This window comes from Microtus oregoni, unplaced genomic scaffold (genome assembly GCF_018167655.1).
Source record: "Microtus oregoni isolate MIOR12 unplaced genomic scaffold, Mior012 000056F_ref0000123, whole genome shotgun sequence".
In the NCBI taxonomy this organism is placed as follows: Eukaryota; Metazoa; Chordata; class Mammalia; order Rodentia; family Cricetidae; genus Microtus; species Microtus oregoni.
The window spans coordinates 5,398,206-5,423,798 of record NW_024543832.1 but is presented as its reverse complement, the minus strand read 5'-3'; the positions used below and the strand labels follow the sequence as shown (position 1 = coordinate 5,423,798).

Genomic DNA, 25,593 nt, shown 5'->3' with positions numbered 1-25,593 from the left:
ATGGATTTCAAGAGACTAAAAATAACAAAAGATAATTTGGCTCTGGTCTGCTACATTTTAACTCTCCCTAGTTAGGAACATCTATCATTGTAGAATCTTATTTATTGTTTTTTTTATTATTTTTTATTGAGCTCTACATTTTTCCCTGCTCTCTTCCCTGTTTCTCCCTCGCCTTCAACCCTCTACCATGGTCCCCATGGTCCTAATTTACTCAGGAGATCTTGTTTTTTTCTACTTCATACGTAGATTAGATCCATGTATGTCTCCCTTAGGATCCTCATTTTTGTCTAGATTCTCTGGGATTGTGATTTGTAGGCTGCTTTTCTTTGCTTAATGTTTAAAAATCACTTATGAATGAATATATTTGTCTTTCTGGGTCTGGGTTCCCTCACTCAATATGATGTTTTCTAGTTCCATCCATTTGTCTGCAAATTTCAAGATGTCGTTATTTTTTCTTCTGTGTAAATGTACCACATTTTCCTTATCCATTCTTCAGTTGAGAAGCATTTAGGTTGTTTCCAGGTTCTGATTATGACAAACAATGCTGCTATGAACATATTTGAATACATGTCCTTGTGGCACAATTGAGAATCCTTTAGATATATACCCAAAAGTGGTATTCCTGGGTCTTGAGGAAAGTTGTTTCCTAATTTTCTGAGAAATCTCCACACTGACATTCAAAGGGGCTGTGCCAGCTTGCTTTCCCACCAGCAATGAAGAAATGTTCCTTTACCCCACAACCTCTCCAGCATAAGTTGTCATCAGTGTTTTTGATCTTGGCCATTCTTATAGGTGTAAGATGGAATCGCAGAGTTGTTTTGATTTGCATTTCTCTGATGACTAAGGATGTTGAACATTTCCTTAAGTGTCTTTCAGCCATTTTAGATTCCTCAGTTGAGAGGTCTTTGTTTAGGTCTGTACTGTATTTCTTTTTTTACTGGATTATTTGTTCTTTTGATGACCAATTTCTTGAGTTCTTTGTATATTTTGGAGATAAGACCTCTGTCTGATGTGGGGCTGGTGAAGATCTTTTCCCATTCTATAAGCTGTTGTTTTGTCTTGTTGACCATGTCCTTTACTTTACAGAAGTTTTTCGGTTTCAGGAGGTACCATTTATTAATTGTTTCTCTCAGTGTCTGTGCTGCTAGGGCTATATTTGGAAAGTGGTCTCCTGTGCCAATGTGTTCAAGTGTACTTCCCATTTTCTCTTCTATGAGGTTCAGTGTGGCTGGCTTTATGTTGAGGTCTTTGATCCATTTGGACTTGAGTTTTTGCATGGTGATAGATGTGGATCTATTTTTATTCTTCTACATGTTGATATCCAGTTATGCCAGCACCATTTTTTAAATATGCTTTCTTTTTTCCATTTGATATTTTTTACTTCTTTGTCAAAAATCAGGTGTTCGTAGGTGTGTGGGTTAATATCTGGGTCTCCGATTTGGTTCCTTTTGTCCTCCTTTCTGTTTTTATGCCAATACCAGGCTGTTTTCAGTACTGTAGCTCTGAGGTAGAGTTTGAAGTCAGGGATTGTACTGCCTCCAGAAATTCTTTTATTGTACAGGATTGTTTTGGCTATCCTGGGTTTTTTGCTTATCCATGTGAAGTTGAGTACCATTCTTTCAAGGTCTGTGAAGAATTTTGCTGGGCATTTCACTGAATCTGCAGATTGCTTTTGGTAAGATTGGCATTTTTACTATGTTAATTCTACTTACTCAAGAGCACGGGAGATCTTTCCACTTTCTGGTGTCTTCTTCAATTTCTTTCTTCAAAGATTTAAAGTTCTTATCATACAAGTCTTCTACTTGTTTGGTTAGAATTACTCTGAGATATTTTATGGCATTTGAGGCTATTGTGAAGGGTGATGTTTCTCTGATTTCTTTCTCAGCCTTTTTATCATCTGCATAAAGGAGGGTTACTAATTTTTTAAAGTTAATCTTGTATCCTGCTACATTACTGAAAGTGTTTATGAGTTGTAGAAGTTCCTTGTTAAAAGTTTTTGAGTCGCTTAGGTAAACTATTGTATCATCAGCAAATTGTGAGAGTAATATTATACCGAAGTGTAACCCTAATAAACCCTTTCCTCCCCAACTTGCTTTTTGGTCATGGTGTTTTGTCACAGCAACAGAAATCTTAATTAAGATATTGTGTAATGCAGGCCACTTAGCAAACAGCCATCAACTCCTAGACTCTCAGTATAAGATTAAGAATTGAAATGTTTCAATTTGCACTTCAAGTTCCACAGAGATCCAATCATTTTTCTTGGGTGACCAGTGTTGGAGTCTGCTCATTTATATGGCAGAAACTAGAGGAAAGGCAAGCTCGGCTTCAGCAAATAATAATCCCAGGGTGATGAGTTCTTAGAGAAATCTTTGGAGCTAAAGTCACGTGTATTGGCCTGTGATGGCAGGAATCAGGGCAGGGGATGGTGCCCTATGCTCAATGCATCATTTACCCTGGTAAAATGACATTTTCCAAAAGCCGAGAAACCATTTGTCTTGAGCAGCTTCCTGGTAACTGAGCAGCTCGGATCACAATGTGTGTTGTGTGCACTTTGGACTTTCACGAGTAGCCACTAGCTGTTACCACTATGTAATCTGGAAAGATGTGGACTGTTATCCGCTTTGTGAAGTGTTCTCCTTACTATGTAATCCACTAATTACCCAGCCAAGGCTGTGTTGCCACACATCCAATGTATGTGCCTTAAATTAGGCAAAGAAACAGAATCCCAAATTACTCCATCCTTTTAAGTAAGTGGTTTCTAGGTGGCTCCTAAAATAGTAAGGATTAGGGCAATTAGGTAAATTAAGTCTTAGCTTTGAGGTTAACTTCTAATTGTCTCTTAATATGTTGTTTCCTGTCTTCTGACTATATCACTATGAAGCCACACCCCCCTCTCTGCTCGGCGTTTCATTTCCTTTCATTCACAGACGTTATGAGTCAAGACCATAGAAGAGTTTAGGGGAAATACTGTATCACTTAAAGCTGTAGGGCCAGCAAGTGTTCTTAGAGAAAAAAGAAATAGGTTCTTGATTGTTTTTAGAAATGGGTATTTTTTGACCCTTCAATAAAAATAAATATATTAGTTGATATTTGTGTGTGTGTGTCAGAAAAAGTGCCCATAGGCTAAGAAGTAAGAATAAATGGGCATATTTTATCATATGGAGCTGTGATGCTGCTGAAATTTGACAGCTGAGAGAGCCCTCATATAGAGGCTATTTAGGAAGTGTGGTTATTGCATGTGCTATCGACCTTGCGGTATTTTCAGACCTAATAAAATCATTGGCACTGAGTTGACCCAGCAGACTTTTAAGAGCCATCCCTGGGAGGTGATATAGCTGGGTTGTTAAGGCCTGAAAGAGAGACAGGAGGCAAAAAGGTGACATTACTCAGCAGCAGGTTCCACAGCCGTGAACCATGAAGGTCATTTAAACCTATAGGAAGTTGCTGGAGCCACACCCCTTCTCACTGGAATGCGATTCATGAGGAAAAGTCATCTAAAAGTAGAAAGTGAAGAATTGCTTTTAAAGTAATTAATTTTGGAGTATTCTGTACGTGTATGATACACAGACATAGACTGGGCTCCCATGTAGCACAGGGTATGGCCGTCAGAGGTCAGCCTTCCAAACCTCACATGAAATCCCAGCTCTAGTACAGGTCCTTGGCCTCCTGAGCGAGCACTTTCACTGCTGGAGTCAGCTCACTGGCCTAGATTTAGTCATTTCCTCAAACCTCAAGTCCTTAGATGTCAGGCATGGCGTGGGCTTTACCAGTAGTTCTTTCTCCCTTTGCTTGTTTTGTTTTTCTGAGTAGGGTCTCACTATCTACTGCAGGCTGTTCGTGAACACTTTATGATATTGCAGACCAGACTCAAACTTACAGCAGTGCTCCTGGCTCAGCTTCCCAAGTACTGGGGTTACAAACAACATCATAACTTAGGGGTTCAAATATTCCTAAGAGTCCTTCCTTTACTGGAATTTGTTTAGAAAACACGAAGGTAAGTTACTGCCGTCATTTGATCCCACCACAGGTGATGCAAGCCAGGGAAAATGAAGGAAAAATCAACGAGACTCGGGAGTGCTACAGGCCAGTGGCAGCAAGAGCCTCTCTTCTATACTTTGTTATTAATGACCTTAGGAAGATCAACCCCATGTACCAGTTCTCTTTGAAGGTAATGTTGAACAGATAGAGGAAAATCCACAACGTGAGAAAGTCTGACTTTTCTTTTCCTGCTGGAAATTAGGGGTTTATTGCTCAGTGGTTCTGGTAGACAGGAAGAAAGAACGAGTCAGATTTTAAGCCACTATTACATATATCAGGTATCCTAAAACACTCTAAGAAAACATTTGTTTTCTCCTCTCCTCATCAAAAAAGGTATTATTTTCAGATTTCAAACAGCCCCACAGCTCACATTTTGTGATCCTGAGAACCAGAGCCCCAGCCTTTGCCTGTGTCCTGCGCAGGCCGGGTTCTGCCTGCCGTGCCGTTCTACTTTGGGAGGCCTTGCAGTCTTGCTGTCAGTTTTGGAACAAATACTCAATTATCATACACGAGGCTTGTCATTGAGTGCATGGGTTTGTTTTTAATAATAATAAAAAACCATGACAGGTAGGCAAAGGGCACATGGGACATTGAAAAATAATAGGATCTGGTGGGGAGGTTACCAGGGGAGCACGGTTTGAGTAAGAAGAGGGAAGGAGAATCTCCCATATATACCACAAAGTAAATCATTCTGTGCTTATCATCCTCATTGTGACCAGACATGAAATAAAATAATAAATACAAAGAGTTGTTTCAAAATAAACAATAATCATAAGACATACAAAAAGTAGTGGGTGGAATTAAATAACAGATAACCTGATAAAAATGTGCTAAAGACTTGAACAGACATGTCACTAAATGAGATGAAAATGATCAACAACCATATACAAAATGTTCCACATCTCTGATTGGGAGGACGCGAGTCAACATTTAGTAGGGCTTACCTCTCCCAGGTTAGGATGACCACTACAGAAGTAAGAGTGGTGGAAATGTGGGGAAATTTTCATCGTTGCTTATGCTGCCTGGAGATGTAGATCAGATCAGCATCCATGGGAAAGAGGATAGCATTTCCTCAGAAATGAAAACTGGGAATGACAGTGTGAGCCAGCAGCAGTCCTAATTCTGACTATATATCCAAAATAACAGAAAGACACAGCTCTAGATCCCCAGTCATAGCAGCAGGCCGACAATAGAGACCATCCAAGTGTCTGTCAGCGCCTGAACAGTATCAGCATGGCCCATGCATGCAGTGGAACACCCGCTAACCCTAAAAGGAAGGAAATTTTGAAGCATGCTATGGAATGTTAAAGCCCGGAAACCATTACCCAGGTGGAAATAAACCAGGCGCAAAGATGCACACGGTGTGACTCCACTCACATGAGATCCTAGAGTAGTCAGAGTGATGCGTGCAAACAGAGCGGCGGTCAGCAAGAACTGGGAGGGGTGAATGAACAGTTAGTAAATAGACTTAGTTTTGCAGGATTAAAATGTCTTCAAGTTGGTGACATACCATAATACTGCTCTGCATTTAAAATAGTTACAGTAGTAGTTGTTTGTAGGAATTTTAACCATAATTTGAAAGTAAAAAATTGAAAAATATGAATGGAAGGAGAGAGAATCGTCTGGTTTAGTTGCTAAGAAGGAAAGGTAGATAGATTTTATAAAATCATTTTAATAACAACCATGAACCAGGCATAGTGACATACCTATAATCCTAGCACTTGAGAGGCAAAGGCAATAAATAGGATTGACGTAAGTTCAAAACGACTCTTGCTTACAAAGTGAGTTCCAGGCCAGCCAGGGTAAAAAACAGAAGATCATATCCTATCAATGCGTGCACACACACACACACACACACATACACACACACACACACACTCATCATGACATCAAACCTTGAACTAGCACTTTCTATATGGCACAAACTCAGACTGTTTTAGCAGCCCATGTAAGCCTCAGAGAAATCCTCTCCTGTCCTCCCTCTCTCCCTATCGACAGAGTGTGCCCTGTGTATCTGAGGCTGGCTAGACAAGCAAGCATTACTTCAACCTCTGGTATTCACGTTAACTCTTCCAGGCTTTCAACACACTGTTCCACAGAGCCATTGAGCAGGCTGAGAAGGTGGAGGATACTCAGGATCGCATTAGCGTCCTGATAGAGAGCATCACCCACGTCACCTTCCTCCATGCCAGTCGGGCGCTGTTTGAGAAGGACAAGCTCACATTTCTGACCCAGATGACTTTTCAGGTGAGACCATCGCTTGAAGCTTCCCTGGAACCCCAGGCAGACACCTCTGTTTGTTGTGCACTTTCCTCCTGCCATAGGGAAACAGAAATACCCTTTCAGAAACTTTTTTTTTTTTTTTTTGGTTTTTTCGAGACAGGGTTTCTCTGTGGTTTTGGAGCCTGTCCTGGAACTAGCTCTTGTAGACCAGGCTGGTCTCGAACTCACAGAGATTCGCCTGCCTCTGCCTCCCGAGTGCTGGGATTAAAGGCGTGCGCCACCACCGCCCGGCTCCTTTCAGAAACTTTTGATGAGAAGGAACTTGAGCATGTAATGGCTTTTTTGCCTAGGGTGCTTTGGTTTGGGTGACTGACCACCATTGCCCTATGAAACATCAGTGAGATGTTCTTTCATCTTCTGGAACTTTCTAGGTCCTACCAGAAATGTTCTCTGAGGTCAGGGTTATAAGTCCAGATTCAAGTTACTCACAGTCCTTTTAAGAAACTCACATGGGCTCATCCATGCTGTTGCTAACAAAAAAAGTTCTACTTTAAGCTGCATAATATTCCATTGTAGAAAGTTAGTGTTTTTCTAAACAAGTACATTTCAAAACTTATTAATACATGGAATAGCAAAGTAATTAGTTTAATTTAACCATCCTATAATGTAACCTTGTATCAAAATATCACATTTTATTCCATATATATATATATATTTCATCAATTAAAAATATATTTTAAAAATTTTTTACCACAAGGAATAAGTAAAAAAGCTCCGCCCAAGTCGCATGCTCCAATTTCTAGTGAGTCCTGTTTGTCGTTTCTTCCTTATTCTTACAGAAGACTTGGCTTAAACAAAGGAGTCGACGAGAAGGCAGGAAAATGACTGCAGGTTATGAAATCAGATGCTATTAGTCGCTGGGCCAGTGGGGTGGGGATGAGAGTACATTTCAGTTATGTTGTTTATTGCTGGAGGTGTTAGAACTGGAAAAAAATGAACCCTTACAAGTATTTTCTATTGATTGCTGGTTTGGGTTTTGAGATCATCTGCATAATCTAAGAGTCGCAATACAGTCTTCAAATACAGAACAGACCCTGCTAGAATTCTCACCCGTCATGTCTGGTTAATGGTGGCAGCTTCTTGCATTGTGATTATGATGGAAACCAATTCATCTTTCGCACATGTGTATTCTCTCAAGATTTTGTTGAGAAGGCGCGAGATCGACCCCCTGGAACTGGACTTCCTGCTTCGGTTCCCAGTTGACCACACTTACTCAAGTCCTGTTGATTTTCTCACCTCTCAGTCATGGAGTGCTGTCAAGGTATGAGAGGAATTTGCTTGCTCGGTTCTTAAATGTTTTCTTTCAAACAATAGGTTTCTTTAATGTAGAAAAACAATTCATAAAACGATGATACAGCGGGGGATGGAGAGATGGCTCAGCGGTTAAGAGGGCTGCTGCTCTTCCAGAGGACCAGGGTTCAATTCCCAGACCCCATGTGGCAGCTCACAAGTGTCTGTAACTCCAGTTCTAGGGAATACGACACTTTCACACCAATGCACATAAAATAAAGTTAAATAAATTATTTTACCCCTTACATTTTAGAACAAGCTATATATATTGTATCATTCAGTTGGTTATTTTCTTATCTAAAGATAAAAGAGCTTTTGTCGGATTATGGGAGGAAAAGTTAGTAGAAATTATGGGCAGTTGTCGTGACCTTTGATTTAAAAACAAAAATCAAAGGATAGAAAAGATCATCCTTTAATTTAGCTAAATCTAAGTTTCTTTGTTCTGCTTCTTTTTTTAACTATGGTTTTCTACCTTTTCACAATAGTTTTTGAAATAGCACAATATAGTAGTTTAGTGTTCTAGAATATTATTTTAAGGTGTGTTACTTTTATTTATGCTCTGGAGCATTTGTTTAATGATGCAAAGATGTGTTTGATTAAATAAAATTCGCCTGTGGTCAGGAGGCCTGTGGTCAGCAACTAGTAGACTGGGAGTTGAAGGGAGGAGCCATTTGGAGAAGGCGGGGAGGTGAGCTGCTTGCTATTCAGCCTCTCTGGGGAGTAGACTTCTACCTGGACCTTTGAATCTTGAGCTCCTTCAAGGGAGGGATTTAGATAAGCTCTCTTTGTAAGAGTGCTTTGAAAGAGTCCATCTCCTGAGGGAACAGAATTTCCTCAGGCTGCAGCTCTGCTGGCCTCAGAGTCGCAGTTGCTGACTAGGAAGGCCGTAGTTCAAAGGCAGCAACAATGAAAAAGGAGGACAACAGTTTAGTCTTACTATAAAGTGGTTAAACTAGGGTTGGAAAGCCAGTTCAATTGATAAAGGCACCCACTAATCCAGATGTGGTGGCAATGCATCTGTAACCCCGCTTTGGGGAGGCAGAGACAGGAGAATCCCTGGAGCCTGCTGGCCAGCACATATAGCAGAGTTGGTAAGCACCAGATTCACTGAGAAACACTGTCTCAAAAAATAAGGTTGACTAGCAGGCTGGTGGAGACACACACCTGTAATCCTAGCCCCCAAGAGGCAGAAGCAGGCAGACCTCTGAGTTCAAGGCCAGCCTATTCTACAGAGTGACAGCCAGGGCTGTACAGAGAAACAATGTCTTGAATTCTGCTCCCCCATAATTATGATAATAATAGTAATAATGTACAGAGTAACTGAAGAAGACCCCCAACATCCACCTCTGGCTTCCACATGTGCATATACACACATGTGCACATGTGCTTGTGCATGCACAACAAATGTGCATACAACATATGTACATGCACATACACAAACAATAGTGTTTAACAAAGTTGAATTGATGACTTCCAACCCCAGTCATTCTTACCTTTTTTAAAAAAATATATTTATTTATTTATTTATTTATTATGTATACAATATTGTGTCTGTGTGTATACCTGCAGGTCAGAAGAGGGCACCAGACCTCTTCATTACAGATGGTTGTGAGCCACCATGTGGTTGCTGGGAATTGAACTCAGGACCTTTGGAAGAGAAGGCAATGCCCTTAACTGCTGAGCCATCTCTCTAGCCCTCATCCTTACTTTTTTTGAAGTTGTTTTCTTTTTTTGTTTTTTGAGATAGTTTCCCTGTGTGACCATCCTAGAAGTCCTGGGGCTTTCTTTGTAAACTTGGCCTTGAACTCACAGAACTCCACCTGCCCCTGCCTCCCAAGTGCTGGGCTTAAAGGTGTGTGCCAGCAGGTGGCCTTACTCTACTTTTCTGCCAGATCATATTGCTGAGACTTCCTCATCTCTGGTTTCTGTTCTAAGAAGAAAACGCTCCCCTGCACTGAAAATAGCTTGTACCTTATTTTTATATATACTTAGATTCTTTCAGACTTTTCAAAAACATAGTGTATGTGTGTCTTAACCACCGAGCCATCTGTCCAGCCCGTAGACAGCAGCTTTAGAAATCTGTACTCTCAATTATCACTTTAGAATTATAGATCCGTGGGCTGGAGAAATGGCTCAGTGGTTAAAGCACGCCCTGCTCTTCCTGAGGACCTGAGTTCAATTCCCACACCAACGTCAGGCGACTCACAACTGCCTAGAACCCCAGCTCCAGGGACCTCACATCTGTAACCTTTCTGTGTACTTGCATTTATGTGCACATACCCCCATGCGCATAATTAAAACAATAAAAATAAATCCTAAAAAAGAATTATGGATTCAAAACGTGTCAGACTTCAGGGTCTCAACACAAAACCGATGGCACAAACAGGTGGGTTATGAAGAAAATAAGAGAGAGTCAGCCAGGAAAAGGAAAGAAAACAAGCGCATTTGTTAGGATAGCTGAGAAGGGAGACAGAGGACAGAGCAGTTTGCAAAGGGACATTCTTACAGACAGCGTGCTGAATTAGGAAAGAGCTGGCAAAGACAGTCCTGCATCTACCCTCAGCACAGACAAACGCATCTGGCCCACCTCCTGCCAAAGCCTGACCAGACCCTGTCACCGAGCCTCAGCTCTAAGTTAGACGGGAAAGCATTCAAAAGATCTTCAGAGTAGCGTGAGGGCTGCTGTCATTCTGTCTCGAGCTGTGAACCGTGTCCACGGCATCCCCTATTCCCTCATGCTGCCATGTTACACTGCAGGCAGTTGCCCTCATGGAACAATTCCGAGGCCTAGACCGAGATGTGGAAGGATCTGCCAAGCAGTGGAGGAAATGGGTAGAATCAGAGTGTCCAGAAAAAGAAAAGTTACCACAAGAATGGAAGAAGAAAAGCTTAATACAGAAGCTGATTATTTTGAGAGCAGTGAGACCCGACAGGATGACGTATGCCCTGAGGTGAGCAATGACCTTTTCAGCAACACAGATTGATACGGAAGGAACGTGGTCCTAGGAATGAGGAGGACCCTACTAAAATTTCAATTCTATAATCTCTATTACTGTTAAACACTGCTAAACATTGAGCAGTGACCTAATCTATACACAGACTTGGTACACACTCTGAAGTGAGTGTGAGGACTGAGGAAATGGTGGGGATATTCACGGAAGGTCTGGGTATCGGCAGAGTGGTGAGATCGGAGGCACACATGGTCCACTTCCGTCATTTCTCTTTACTAGCCATATTGGCTCTGAAGGCTTTGCGTGTCAAACAAGACTCTGTAACTTTACAGTCAGAGCGCTTTAAAAGCAGAACCGCCGCCCACAGTGCAGTCTCAGTGGCCTTTTGTGTGTCCTCCTGACTTCTAAATGGTGATACCTGCTTAGTACACACCAGTCTGTTTTTAATTTGAACTCACCAACCAAAGCATTCCCAGCTGCATCCCATGTGCTGTTTTCCTTCCACAGTATCCACGTGGAAGATCTTCATCTAGTTTGGCCAATTTTCCCCTTGCAGAGGCCTCTGTGGAAGCCTGCTTTAGAAGTTCACTCTGCTTAGCAGAATTTGCTTTCTGCTAGGTCTGATGCGGCTGGAAATAACCCCTTGCTTAATTGCACTTCCCTGTTAGAAACACCCCAAAAAGCATTTGTATATTCATGAGAAGCCCAGCAGGCTGGAAAATTACACTATGGCAAGCCTAATCAACTGTTAATAAGTAATGGGGGAGGGGGTCTGGTAGGAGGTTTGGGGGCTACAAAGGCATTTGTGGACTGATGATGGTACTCAGAAGGGGACCCCAGAATGTAATGTAGGCTTCTGATTCTCAGTGTCTCAGGTCGGAGGCAATACACAATACATGGCCTGCATGAATCTATGTGGATTTCTCCTAAAGACACCTCTTACAGTAAACATAGCTGGTTTCTTTCTTGTGCCTAGCCTATCCAAACACTGACACTTTTCAAGTTCAAATTCAGTCATCCAATTTTTTGTTTTGTTTTCTTGGGAAGGGTTGCTGTTGTTTTGTTCTGTTTTTGCATGTTCTTTCCTTAAACAGAAATTTTGTAGAAGAGAAGCTAGGTGCAAAGTACGTGGAGAGGAGCAGGTTGGATCTGGGTAGAGCATGTGCAGAAAGCAGCCCCGCCACCCCAGTGTTCTTCATCCTGTCTCCAGGTGTGGACGCCCTGAAAGACCTAGAGGTGCTTGGTGAGTAGCCAGGAGGCACCAGCCCCACCCTCTCTTGTCTGGAAGCCCCCTGCCCACCCTTTCTGTTCAGTTATCTTTTTTTTTATTTCTTGGAGATTGGGTTGTGGAAAATGCACAACTAATAACACCGCGGTCTGGAGCCATGCGCCAACAGAACATTCATCTGGCTGGCATAATGCAAGGTTCCTTTGTCCTGTTTTCCACCTCTTGACGATGTGAGGGCCAGAGGGCAATTTTCTCCATGCTCATGTAATCTTGTACCCCCTGTGACTAAATAATGGTCATTAGGGCAACACTATTCGATTGTGTGAGATATTGTCGCTTTGTGCTGCGGATTACTGTTCCCCACAGCCTGCTCCAGGAATACCAGGTTAATGTAGCTGTGACCTGCCTGGGCTCCATTTAGATGCAGCCTCACAAGGTGAGAGCCGGCACATTTACCCAATGAGCCAACCCCTTCAGAACGGATGCGATATCTACCACATGTTGCTCCTTTCTGAGCCAAAAGCGCCTTCTCCTGCAGGAGTTTAGAAAGCTCACTAACAATGCTGCCGTCTATCAAAATGTCAAAAGCTTCATTATCATAAAACCAAAGAAACCGACTTCCAGGGGCTTTTCAAAATGCTTGTAGGGAGGCAGCTGGAAAGAGCTCAAAATAATGCCAAGGAAACAATAGAGAGGTCACTGGGTTCCACAGGAAGGTGACCTATCAGGTGGCAGCTGTGACCACAGATGTAAATTAGACCCTAGAATTCCAGACTTTCCTCTCAACTTAGAGTTTTTCTCTCCTCCCACTCCCCCCCCTACATGTTGTATTCTCCACAGGCAGAAGACTTGGGTTTACAATTGACTCTGGAAAGTTCCACAATGTGTCTCTAGGGCAAGGTCAGGAGCTAGAGGCAGAAATGGCGCTGGAAAAAGCTGCTGTCGGAGGCCACTGGGTCATCCTTCAGGTGAGTATGAAGCTTTCATGGAAAACCCTGATGTGAACCCAAAGGCTAAGCCATGCCTTGCTGCCCCGCCCAGCCCCGCAGGGAGGGGTTCTTATTCTAGTACAGGGTGATCTGCAGACCCTCCCACATCCACAGTCCCTGTAGTAAGAAAGAGACGGAAGTGAGCGAGCTAATAGAGATGACCGTTCTAATGTCGTGGTATGAAAATCGTGGGTCACTTTAAAGTTAACATGTCACTTCAGAGTTGACAGAAATTGCACACACACACACACAATACACATGTATATAAATTATGTATATTCTTCTACAACTCTACTTGGCCCCTAAACAACCATGTGGCCTGATTGTAAGTTAAGAAATTAGAGGAGACAATTCCTATAGTCCCTTCTAGAGCAGATAGGCACAGATCTAAGATTCTCTAACTCAGTGTCCTCCAGTGTAATCTTCTGGGCCTAGGATTCTAATAAGAGCGCCCAGAGCCTCAGGAACACAGACCAGCTCTGGACCATCAGGGAGTATGACTAGTCCCTGCAGCAAGCCCTGTTAGCTACCAGCATGACTGGTAATGGATATTTGGTATGCAATACTGTCAGTGCACAGGTTCGTGAGGACGCAGCTCATGGAATGCCCTGTCTCCAGTCACTGTGGCAAGGCTCTAGGGTCAGTGTTGTCCTTCATGTAGATGTGAGGAAAGGGAGTCTTGGATTAGCCCACAGAGATGCTATGGCACAGTTTCTGCTTAGTACCAACCAACCACACACCCATTCTTCCAAGGTTCACCACTGGCTTTCCCTGGTGGCTCTAGAAATCTATTCTAGATACACATTAATGGCTCTAGAATAGAAGTTTGGTACACATTGCATTTCTGCTTGGCATGAACCTAGATTCATGCAGAAACTGCCCCCAAAGCCCAAGCAGAATTCTGTCTACAAGGAAGTACCATTCTCTATTGGTGATACCATCTACACAGATGAGTTTTCATTAAGACCTTCACTTGGGCACTTGGAACAGTGTCCCGTTGTGAGGCACAGAGTCAGTTGGGTTGCAGTGGAGGAGTTGATTCTCAGACACAGCAGTTGTTGGTTGGACATGGTGGCTACCTCAGAGTCTTCTAGAGAAGACAGAGTCCGTCGGAAGTGCTCGTGCATCCAGGGACTCAGACTGCAGATAAAGAGACAAGGATAGAGTCATCCTCACAAAAGCCTGTGACTTAAAGTAGACAGTTTCTCCTGTTTGATCCCTATGTGAGTTTCCAGTTAGCCCCTAGAAGTTAAATGGTAAGTTTATCATTAAAAAGAAAGCCTGAAAGGCCTCATTGTGTCATGTGCCTGCTTTGAGATTTCTATAGCAGACTTGAAGCCACAAGGCAGAATCTGTCTAGCCGAGCATGTCTACTGTCCACCCGTCTAGCCGTACAAGGAGCACTGTGGAGGAGAGCCCATGTCAGGCCTTCAGTGTTCTTAAAGGTTCAAAAATCCCTTTGGTAGATAAAAGAAAAAGCAACACTCTGAAGGAAGACTAGACCCATATAATAATGGGAACTTCCTACATTATTTATAATTTATATTGAACTATATCTGCATAGGGATACAACATGGATGTGGATATCAACTAATTTCTACCCAAACCCTGAGCTGATTCTTACTGTAAGTAGATAAAACCTCCATCAGGTTGTCAGTTAGCAGTTCACTGGAGTCTCCACAATCAAGAAAGGCAGTCACAAAGGTGGCGGGTGGCAGCTGTGTATCTCATATATGCACCAGAAGATTTGTGAATGGATCTGGCAAGTATTACAATCATTTCTCATGAGTGCAATGGGTGCTATTAAAGAAATAAGAGCTAACTGATAATTGCACACACAGGCTTTTCACTCCCTGGCTTCAAAGTCACCACCTAGAATATTCTTGCATTTGTTTAATGCAAACTTTTTAAGTTAGGTAGCATATGGTACACAAGGCAGAATGCTGGGAAATAAATGAACGAGCAAAGTGAGTTTTCTTATTGTCTATCACTCCCGTTCGTGCATGGCTCATTTAGGTGTAAGATGCTCTGTCCTCATGAGCTAGAAGCAAGCATGCAGAAGAAACTTGGAGTTCCTCCTAGATTAAGGTTCCAGCCCTGCTGAATCAGAGTATCAGGCTGACTCGCTTAAGTACACATGCTTAATCCTTCACAGTTGGTGTGGCTGGAAGTCGGAGCTGGCATGCTAGTCTCTTCTGAGGCCTCTGTCCCTGAAGGAGAGTGGTTATCTGAATATGATTTCCCCTCTGGGTTTCAGGGCCCTTGTCCTAGACGCTGTCGCACTGGCCATATTTAGCCTTAGTTACCCTTTGAAAGAACTCTGTATCTAAATCTGTCCACACTGTGAAGTTCAGGTCAAGCTTCAGCAGTCTGTTCTGGGGGTTCACTGTTCAGCCCCCCACACCTACCTGTGTAGTGTTTACCACTGCAAGGAGGTGAATAATGAGAATGATCACACAAAGTTCAGAGAACACTTCTATTACCCTTCCCTTCAGCTTCTGACTCCCCACTTTTGTAGCTGTTGCCATTTTTTGACTATTTTTTTTCTGTTGGAAATAATTACATATCAAAACTTCTTCAGGGTCAGTCAGGAGACTCCATCTGATTCCAATACCTACAATCCACTTTGGAACGAAAAGAACAGACTTTCAATCATCTCTGACTGAAACACAAACACACACACACCACACACCATATACATACATAGCACACATACACAGCACACACAACACACCACACACACATGTACACACCACACACCAACACACCACACATACGCACACATACACCGCTCTCATACACACACACACTACACATACACATCATACACTACACACCACACACACATACACACCACACACACACATTCACTCACAATAAATAATCCTGGCAGATCAAATTTGAAATTCATGAAACTGAAAGCAAAAAATAATTATGTTGAGAGAGATCATGTGTTGTTGAGGAAGGGGAAAGTTATTGACTGTGCTGGGATTTAAGAAGTAGAGTATGTTAGGAGTACACAGAGCCTCTTATGAAGTGAGTGTAGCTCTCTTTCTAGCCTTTCTTTCTTACATCTTTTGAGTCTACATGCTAATGAGTTTGACTAGAGGAGGTTTCCAAACGAAGTAATGTTGGGACTGGCTTTGACAAAAGCCCCTTTTGCCAGGGTAGGGGAATAGGATCAGGTGTAGTTATGGGCAGTAGAGCTTATACTTTCTTATACTTTATTATGCTAACCCAGATACCTCTCAGTAGTTGGGTTTAACTATAGTAAAGCAAAGTTGTAGGCAACTCCATCTCACAAGTGATTGGTGCACCACTGTTCAAAGTAGGTCATGTGGACTGGGTGGGGGCTCAGCTTCACAATGATTTTACAGAATTTAATGTGTTCAGTGCTCCATTCTATCTGGGCTTGTTTTTCTTTTCCTGTATAAAATCAAAGGAGTGGGCATGATGGCACATACTGTGAATTCAAGGCCAGAAACATGCAAGGCTCCCCGAGGTGTCAACATATTTATATGTTCTAATACTCTAGTTCAAGTCGTTTGTATCCTGAAATGGCACAGCAGTCATGAACCCTGCTGTCTTGCAGAATATCCATCTGGTAGCCAAATGGCTAGGAACCTTGGAGAAACTCCTTGAGAAGTTCAGCCAAGGGAGTCACAGAGATTATCGGGTGTTCATGAGTGCTGAGGCTGCACCTTCCCCACAAGAGCACATCATCCCTCAAGGCCTCCTGGAAAATTCCATTAAGATCACGAATGAGCCCCCCACAGGGATGCTGGCCAGCTTACATGCCGCTCTGTGCAACTTTGACCAGGTAAGAAAGCAAATGCCGCTGTTCTAATAGCAAGTTGGTATCTTCTCAGGACAGCACAGTGCCTTTATCAACCCATGCATCTCATTTAGACAGGAGAAGTGAGATCTTGGTGTATGTATGCACATGTAGACATGCATGTGTGTGTAGGGCCCACAAGTGCTCATGGGTGCTACTTTTCCTCCCTCTCTTTCTAAATTGGTATATGTTGATTGTAAAGCAATGGGTTTCATTGTGACATATTAATGCATGTATATAGAGTACACTGATCATATCCGTTCCTTTATCGGTGCCCTTCCTCTTCCCAGATAGTCAGCTATTCTATTTTCATATGTACTTTTAGAAGAAAATTCATCTATTACTATTTTAATGACTAGGAATACATTTATGTTTCATCTAAAGTTAAGAAAATATAGCATGACCTAGGTAACTTTGAGAACCTGCTTGTGAAGTGTGTGTTTGATGAAGTAGTGTCTTGGCACAGAAAAAAGAGCCATTGATGATAATAGTCATGGCGTAGGTACGCTATACCATCGTATTGCTTCATGTACAATAGGCCATTGTGCTCCTGTAGACTTAGATTTGATATTGCTAAGTAGTACGGGAGAATTGTTTGTATTCTGTCAATCATGTTATAAATAAATGTTGATTGGCCAGGCAGGAAATATAGGCAGGAAAACCAGACAGGAAGTAGAAATGATGTAATGAGAACAGGAGAATTCTGGGAAGGAGGAAGTTGATTCCTCCCACTCCTGCCCAGATCACCGAAGCAGCAGGATGTGATCTGCCCCACTGAAAAAAGGTACTGAGCCACATGGCTAACGTAGATCAGAAAATGGGTTAATCAAGATGTGAGAGTTAGCCATTGAGAGGATAGAGCTAATAGGCCAATCAGCTTATAATTTATGGAGACCTATGTGTGATTTTCTTTGTGGTTAAACAGCTGGGGGTACCAGGCGGAACAAAAACCTGAACAACAAGCAGGCCTGGCCCTTTATGTTACAGCTTAGTTGAAAGTTGCTATTTTGGTTGATATCGATAATACATTCTGGAGCAGGTACTTGTCACTGTGAACAAATATCTGACAAGAAGCAATTGTATGGATAAATGTAGTGATGAGGCAAGCAGGCCGCGTCCTGACGCCCAGTTAGCTTTACCCGAAATAATTACATGGAAACTGTGTTCATTTAAACACTGCCTGGCCCATTAGTTTTAGCCTCTTCTTGGCTAACTCTCACATATTGCTTTAACCCATATCTAATAATCTGTGTATCACCGTGGGGTTGATGCTTACTGGGAAGATTCTAACCTATGTCCATCTCGGGCCAGACCTTCATGGTGTCTGCCTGACTCTGCTTTCTTCCTCCCAGAATTCTGTTCTGTCTACTCCACCCACCTAAGGGCTAGCTTATCAAAAGGCCAAGGCAGTTTCTTTATTAACCAATGAAAGTAACACATAGACAGATGACCCTCCAATGGACTATGGGTATTTTCCTTTGTTAAAAAAAAAAAGAGGGAAGTCATGCAGGAGAATTGTCTGGATTCTGTCAATCACGTATTTTAATAAAACACTGATTGGCCAGGCAGGAAGTATAGGCGGGTCAACCAGACAGAAAGTAGAGGCAGGGCGATGAGAACAGGAGAATGTTGGAAAGGAGGAAGCCCATTCCTCCCACTCCTGCCCAGACCACCAAAGAGACAAAATGTCATCTGCCGGGCTGAGAAAGGTACTGAGCCATGTGGCTAACATAGATAAGAACAATGGGTTAATATAATCTACAAGAGCTAGTAAGTAGCCTGAGCTAATGGGCCAATCAGTTTTATAATTTATGGAGATCTCTGTGTGATTTTCTTTGGGACTTGCCGACTGTGGGGTACCGGGCAGGACCTAAACCCCAACAAGCCGGCCCTCATGTTACAGATAAGGATTTTTTTTGAATCACAGTTTAAGGTGATACCATCCATGGTAGTGGGGAAGGCATGGTGACTGGGGTTCTATTTATTATCCCAAGAACTTGCTGCTGGGACTCCTTGTAACATGGCAGGATCAGAAAAAAGAGGGAGGGAGGGAAGGGAAAGCAGGATTGGGCTATAATCTTTAAGGTCCATCTCCTAGGGACCCACTTCTCCCAGTTAGCTCTACCTTCCAAATTGTCCACAACTTCTCAAAACAATGTCACCATCAAGCAAACAGGAATTAGAACACGGAGCCTGTGCAGGACACTTCACATCAAAACTATATCATTGTTATTTATATTTTTATTTATAACAAATAATAGAATATGCAAATTAATATTAATTTAGTTATAATCATTTTCTTTACCCAAATTGCTATGTATATCTTACTGAATCACAATCCAGTTTTTTTTTATTGAGAAAAGGAAAAAAAAGTATCTGCCTCCTCCCAGCCTCCCATATCCCTCCCCCTCCTCCCACCCTTCTTCCCCTCCCACAAACTCCTCTCCCCCTCCCTCTCCAGTCCATAGAGCAGTCAAGGTTCCCTGCCCTGTGGAAAGTCCAAGGTCTGCCCCCCTCCGTCCATGTCTAGGAAGGTGAACAACCAAACTGGTTAGGCTCCCACGTAGGGTCAAAACCCCGTGCCATTGTCCTTGGATTCTCATCAGCCCTCATTGTTTGCCATGTTCAGAGAGTCTGGTTTTATCCCATGCTTTTTCAGTCACAGTCCAGCTGGCCTTGGTGAGCTCCCTCTAGATCAGCCCCACTGTCTCAGTGGGTGGGTGCACCCCTCGTGGTCCCGACTTCCTTGCTCATCTTCTCCCTCCTTCTGCTCCTCATTGGGACCTTGGGAGCTCAGACCAGTGCTCCAGTGTGGGTCTCTGTCTCTATCTCCATCCATCACCAGATGAAGGTTCTATGGTACTGTGCAAGATATTCGTCAGTATTGCTATAGTCTAGGGTCATTTCAGGTTGCCTATCCTCAGCTGCCCAAGGGCTAACTGGGACATCACCATGGGCTCCTGGGAGCCACTCTAGGGTCAAGTCTCTTGCCAACCCTAAAGTGGCTCCCTTAACTAAGAATTGTGGTTCCGTGCTCCCCTGTCCAACCTTCCTTTATCCCAATCCTCCTGTTTCCCCAAGTTCCCCCCCTCCTTCCCTTCTAACTTTTCTCTCCCCATCTCCCCTTACCCCCATCCCACCCCACCCCCAAGGTCCCAATTTTCTCCCCGGCAATTTTGTCTACTTCCCATAGCCAAGAGGAAAACTATATGTTTTTCCTTGGGTTCACCTTCTTATTTAGTTTCTTTAGGTTCACCAATTGTAGTCTCTGTGACCCTTATTTATGGCTAGAAACCAATTATGAGTGAGTACATCCCATGTTCATCTTTTTGGGTCTGGGATACCTCACTCAGGATTGTGTTTTCTATTTCCATCCATTTGCATGCAAAATTCGAGAAGTCATTGTTTTTTACCGCAGCGTAGTGCTCTAATGTGTATATATTCCATACTTTCTTCATCCATTCTTCCATTGAAGGGCATCTAGGTTGTTTCCAGGTTCTGGCTATTACAAATAATACTGCTATGAACATAGTTGAGCAAATGCTTTTGTCATATGATAGGGCATCTCTTGGGTATATTCCCAAGAGTGGTATTGCTGGGTCCAGGGGTAGGTTGATCCCGAATTTCCTGAGAAACCGAAACACTGATTTCCACAGTGGTTGCACAAGATTGCATTCCCACCAGCAATGGATGAGGGTACCCCTTCCTCCACAGCCTCTCCAGCACAGGCTATCATTGGTGTTTTTGACTTTAGCCATTCTGACAGGTGTAAGATGATATCTCAAAGTTGTTTTGATTTGCATTTCCCTGATCGCTAAGGAAGTTGAGCATGACCTTAAGTGCCTTTTGGCCATTTGAACTTCTTCTGTTGAGAATTCTCTGTTCAGTTCAGTGCCCCGTTTTTCAATTGGGACAATCCAGTGTTTGAGTTTCCATTACTGATATTGCCGTGTGTTGCTGTTCTTCTCATTTCTTAGAAAGCTTTGATAAATAGCATTGCTATTAAAAGAGTGGAATAAGCTCATAAGTACATATGATTTGGTAATAAATACTGAGTTCCCTTTTAGAAATACTATTTTTCATAAAGCACATCAACATGCTTCATGTTTTTATTATACTTTTTGGTATCAATACCAAATTCAGTGAGGAAATTTTACTGTCTTAGTCAGTGTTCTATTGCTGTGAAGAGACACCATGGCAATTCTTATAAAGGAAAATATTTAATTGGGGTGGCTTATATTTTCAGAGGTATAGTCCATTGTTATCATGGTGGGACATGGTGGCATGCATGCAGACAAGATGTTGGAGAAGAGACTGAGAATTCTATATCTTGTAGGAAATGGGAACTGGTCTGGAACACTGGGTGGTATCTTGAGCACAGGAGACCCTCAAAGCCCACCCCCACGGTGACACACTTCCTCTAACAAGGCCACACTTCCTAATAGTGCCACTCCCTATGAGTTTATGGGGCCAATTTCACTCAAACTACCACATATACTAAATGACTGCCTTTAGGATAAAATGTTGGAGGATATAGTTAATTCTTTATTTAAGTAACTTAGAGTCTGTTATAAATAAGACTGTGTAAACAGTAGGCACTCAAAAGATCTTGTTGAATCTCTTAAATCTTCGCTGTACCTGAAACTTGCCATTTTGGTTAGACCGACTGGCTAGCAGGTCTCTCACTGGCCCCGATGGTAGCTGTTTGGCTAGGCCAACTGCCGAGCAAGCTCCTGTGATCCACAACTCTCCACCCTGCAGTGCCGTGATTCAGTCCACATGAGTCACAGCATTTACATGGATGTTGGAGGTTTGAACTCATGTCTTCTTGCTCTCAGAGCATGAGTCCTTATCCACCAAGCATTCTCCCTACCCCTAAATCTATCTTTGCAATCTTTCTTCTTAAACTAAAATTTACTTCCAAACTTTGGTATACACATTGGAGATGAATAAAGTTCATTTTATATTAGTATTTTGTTTCCTCAAGCATTCGAGAATGCTTCTGCAGATCTGATCACTAAGGGACCAAGGTGTCAAGAGAACCATTTCTTGTAGGATGCTGCCAGCCTGAACCTCTTTCAGCTCAAAGGTATCCATCCAACTTTGAAGATTTTATAAAGACTTGCTTTTTGGCATTCTTTTCACTCAAACTAACAGTATTTTTAGAGTGAGAGCTTAGATTTCCTTTTTTTCTGAGAAGTGTGCATGTAAAGTCAAAGGTTGAGCGCCAGTGACACACTTGTGTAAATACTGGTGCTTGTTGTCTGCCGACAATCCTGTGTATTTTTCTTTCCTTCCTTTTTCTTTTTTTATTGTTTACTTTGTGTCTTCTTGGCATGGTTTGTGTAGACTTGCCTTAACTTTCTGTGTAGCTGAGACACTGTTGAATTCTCTTTTCCTGCCTCTGCTTAGATGCCAGGCTGCACCACCATGCCCTGTGTATGCTGTGCTGGGGATTAAATCCCAGGACTTTGCACAAGGTAGGCGAGCACTCACCAACTGAGCTGTACACCACCCTGGTTGTCTGTTTCTTGATATGTATTTGCTCATCAGTCAGTGTGTCAATGTACAACTGACTCAAAACATCGGGTAGATAGAACCACTGACAGCAATTACTGCCTCACTTTTTCTTCCTGTAGCATGTATACCAGCAGAACAGCCAAATGGATATTGGCTCATTTTTTTAACACTGAGGAGAAAACCAAGACATGTGATAATAGACTGAATTACTGTGCCTGGTATAGTATTTTGGGTTTTATGTGATTAATGCAAGTAGCTACTTAGTGTCTTGTTAGATTATAGTTCTGATTTGAAATTTCAAATACAGTTTGTTTCTTAGAAATACCACACACTTAAAGGTAGCATTTTTACAGCCTCAAAAATTATATAGTGTATCTTATTTTATCATCTTGCTTTTCATTTGATGTGTAGTTGTGGAAAAGTTTATTTTTGGTAATCATATAGCACTTACCCCCAAATCACCTAAAAATGCCACATTCTTCTGGCTCTGAACTACATGGAGCCAAGCAATTCTAAAATTATATTTAGCAAAGCTAATTTTGCTGCAAGTATTATCAGCAGAAATGGAAGTCTTCCCTGGTGATGGCCCATAGCAACAAACCCAATCCAAAAGTCCCCGAGAGGCCGGACATGGACTTCTCTCAGGATTCCTAAGTAGTCTTGGTATGTGGCCAAAGTGGTTAGGGCCATTGTCAGTATGACCTGGTTATGGTTGAACTTTCTACAGGAGTAGGCACGAGGGTGCAGCGTGGGCCCTGCTGCCCCCAAACACCTGGTCAAGGGACATTCTTGAGTTCTCTGCAGGAAGGGGCAGCCTGGGCCCTGCTGCCTATATATACCTGGTAAGGGAATATTCTTGACTTCTCTTCCTTGCTTCCTGCATAGCACAGCTGAATTTGAGAATAGCTAAATACTTTTTGGTAACAGATCTGATGATGTCTATATCTGTATTTGACTGCTGGTGGGGGCCTAAGCCACGCAATGTGGCCTACTAGGATCCAGTCCTGCCTCCCCCCATGTACAGACATCCTGCGGATCTACTAGGATCCAGTACTCCCCCCGATGTACAGACATCTTGCGGATCTACTAGGATCCAGTCCCCCCTGGTGTACAGATCTCCTGCAGATCTAGTAGGATCCAGTACCCCCCATGTACAGAGATCCTGAGATCTGGTGGACACCCTGAGCTCCTTATGCCACTCAGTCATCTCAACAACAATTCTTTCTCAGTTTGCTGGAAGGCCATGTGTCCTGGACTAATGAAAGTATGGATCAAAAGGCTATTATAAAAAACAGAACTGATGATCGAGCCACATGCTGGAGCTCTAGCATGTGTGAGTGAGGGACTAGGTTCACACCCCAACAGCACATAATAATAGCACATACAGAATCTGATTATAGTGACTGCAACCAGGATGGCCTGACATGTCATGCACGCACTCTGGTGACGTATGCCTGCACCGTACCTGACTCGAGGGTGCCAGGGTTGTCTGGTCATCGTTTTTAGACTGCCGTACCTGACTCGCAGGTGCCAGGGTTGTCTGCTCATCATTGTTCCTAGCCCAAGAGAAAACGTGGTACTGACAACAAACCATTTCCTTTTAAGCAAATGACATGGACGACAATTTATGCCAATCACTTGTGCTCAAAATCCGCCAGCAAAACCTTGGTTGTGAGGCACTTGTGGCTTCAGAAGAGGCTTGGAAACTGTCTTTTAGGGGGTAACCACATGCACAGATGATCTTAATCACCATGGGACTAGGAAGGATGGGGAGCTGGGACTCTAAGATCACATCACCCAAAGTCTGCTCTTCTGTGGAGGAAAGGCTACCAGTCAATACTGACATGGGTAAAATGAGAGGCCCCACATTCCGGAGCATTTAGAGTCATTAAGTAGAGGAACATTGCTTAGTTGGGAGAATGCACAGAGGCCCGAGCTGATCCTCACAACCACCTAAGCCTGGCGCAGTTGTGCAGGCCTGGAATCTCAGCATCTGGGAGGTGGAGGCAGGAAGATCCAGAGTTCAAGGCTACCCATGCCTACATAGTGAGGTCCCTGCTAGCCTGGGATACATGAGACTGTCTCAAAAGAAAAAGTCTCCCTCTTACTTCAGCACATTGGCAAAAGCCAAATCATTTCCACTTGCCCTGGACAGAGCTGTGACTGAAGCTCTAGCCTATCATTCTGAAGCCATCCCTTAGGTACTGAGAATGCAGGACATTGCCCTTACGCACTGTGCGGACCGTTAATAAGCCATGTCTTGTCTTTCCTCCCAGGATACCCTTGAGATGTGTTCCAAGGATCAGGAGTTTAAAAGCATCCTCTTTTCTCTGTGCTACTTCCACGCCTGTGTGGCTGGGAGACTGAGGTTTGGCCCCCAGGGCTGGAGCCGAAGCTATCCTTTCAGTTCTGGGGACCTGACCATCTGCGCCAACATCCTTTACAACTACTTAGAGGCAAGCCCGAAAGTAAGTGCTGTGCTCGGATAACCCTTCCCAGGAGTGGCTGGCTTTGTCGGTCTTTGCAGGCTACCAGAATGGACCATAATTTCCATTTTGAAGCTATTATTGAAATAGCCAACACTACATGGGCATTTTCTGCCAAGTGTGAAAATAAACCAGATTAAAGGTTTTCATAAGATAGGTCAAACCAGCCCTACCTCAATAGTTTATGCAAAGGAAAACGTCCTTCATTATGTTAACAAAAACAGTGTTTACATGTGCATATATGCTAGATTCATTAGGCAGGTAATGAAGCATTTGCACAAATGTAATTACATGCAGCAGTTCTGACAGCTCATAACACTGCATTAATAATCACCACAATTAGTTCTGATGATGGAAGCAATTTACAGTGCGTCACATGTATAAATAATGGTGCATTTCCTGCATATGTCATTATTATGTGTGAGGATGCCACCTTGTTGTGACTTTCTCGGTAATGTTCACCTTGATTTGAAGTTGAAGGTAGATGGATGGTCGAATCTGCGAACTTCCCCTGCAGATGGGAATGGCAATGCCTCATCAAGAACAGTTGTGTAAATTCTCGTAAACCAAATGATCGCACTGGAGACGAGAAGAACCATTAGCTCCTACGGAGGCTCGAGCGAGCTTCATCTGCACACAAGGGGAACTTTTCCCATTAAGTGGCATCTGTAGATATATTTGTCAAACCAATCAGAGCTTGAGCTAAGAGCCGCCCCGTCTGTGAAGTTTACAGACTTCCCATCCATGAGTCTAAGGAAGCCATGGTTGGCTGTTCTCTTAGTAACCATGGTACAGGTTTTCCGTGGTGTTTTCTCGGGTGTTGGTGGCAGCTTGACTACCATGACACCAGGCACACTTCCCCCAAGGAACAGATCTGGGATGTGTTATTCCAAAGTAAATGGGTCTTATATGTTTTGTGATCAGCTGTCCCTTTCTTTTTCCCTGTTTTGTTGTTTACCTTAGCATGTTTTAT

The 25,593-nt window shown here is 42.9% G+C and overlaps 1 protein-coding gene across 1 annotated transcript in view; it reads left to right on the top strand.

Annotated features, from left to right (window-relative positions):
* Dnah11 (dynein axonemal heavy chain 11) overlaps positions 1 to 25,593 on the top strand; it is a 326,474-nt gene that overhangs the window by 272,442 nt on the left and 28,439 nt on the right. The window contains exons 69-76 of the mRNA XM_041639057.1: positions 4,028 to 4,168; positions 6,115 to 6,285; positions 7,460 to 7,582; positions 10,369 to 10,562; positions 11,657 to 11,805; positions 12,631 to 12,758; positions 16,372 to 16,599; positions 24,411 to 24,602. Coding sequence (XP_041494991.1) covers positions 4,028 to 4,168; positions 6,115 to 6,285; positions 7,460 to 7,582; positions 10,369 to 10,562; positions 11,657 to 11,805; positions 12,631 to 12,758; positions 16,372 to 16,599; positions 24,411 to 24,602 — 1,326 coding nt within the window. The remainder of the gene's footprint in view (positions 1 to 4,027; positions 4,169 to 6,114; positions 6,286 to 7,459; positions 7,583 to 10,368; positions 10,563 to 11,656; positions 11,806 to 12,630; positions 12,759 to 16,371; positions 16,600 to 24,410; positions 24,603 to 25,593) is intronic.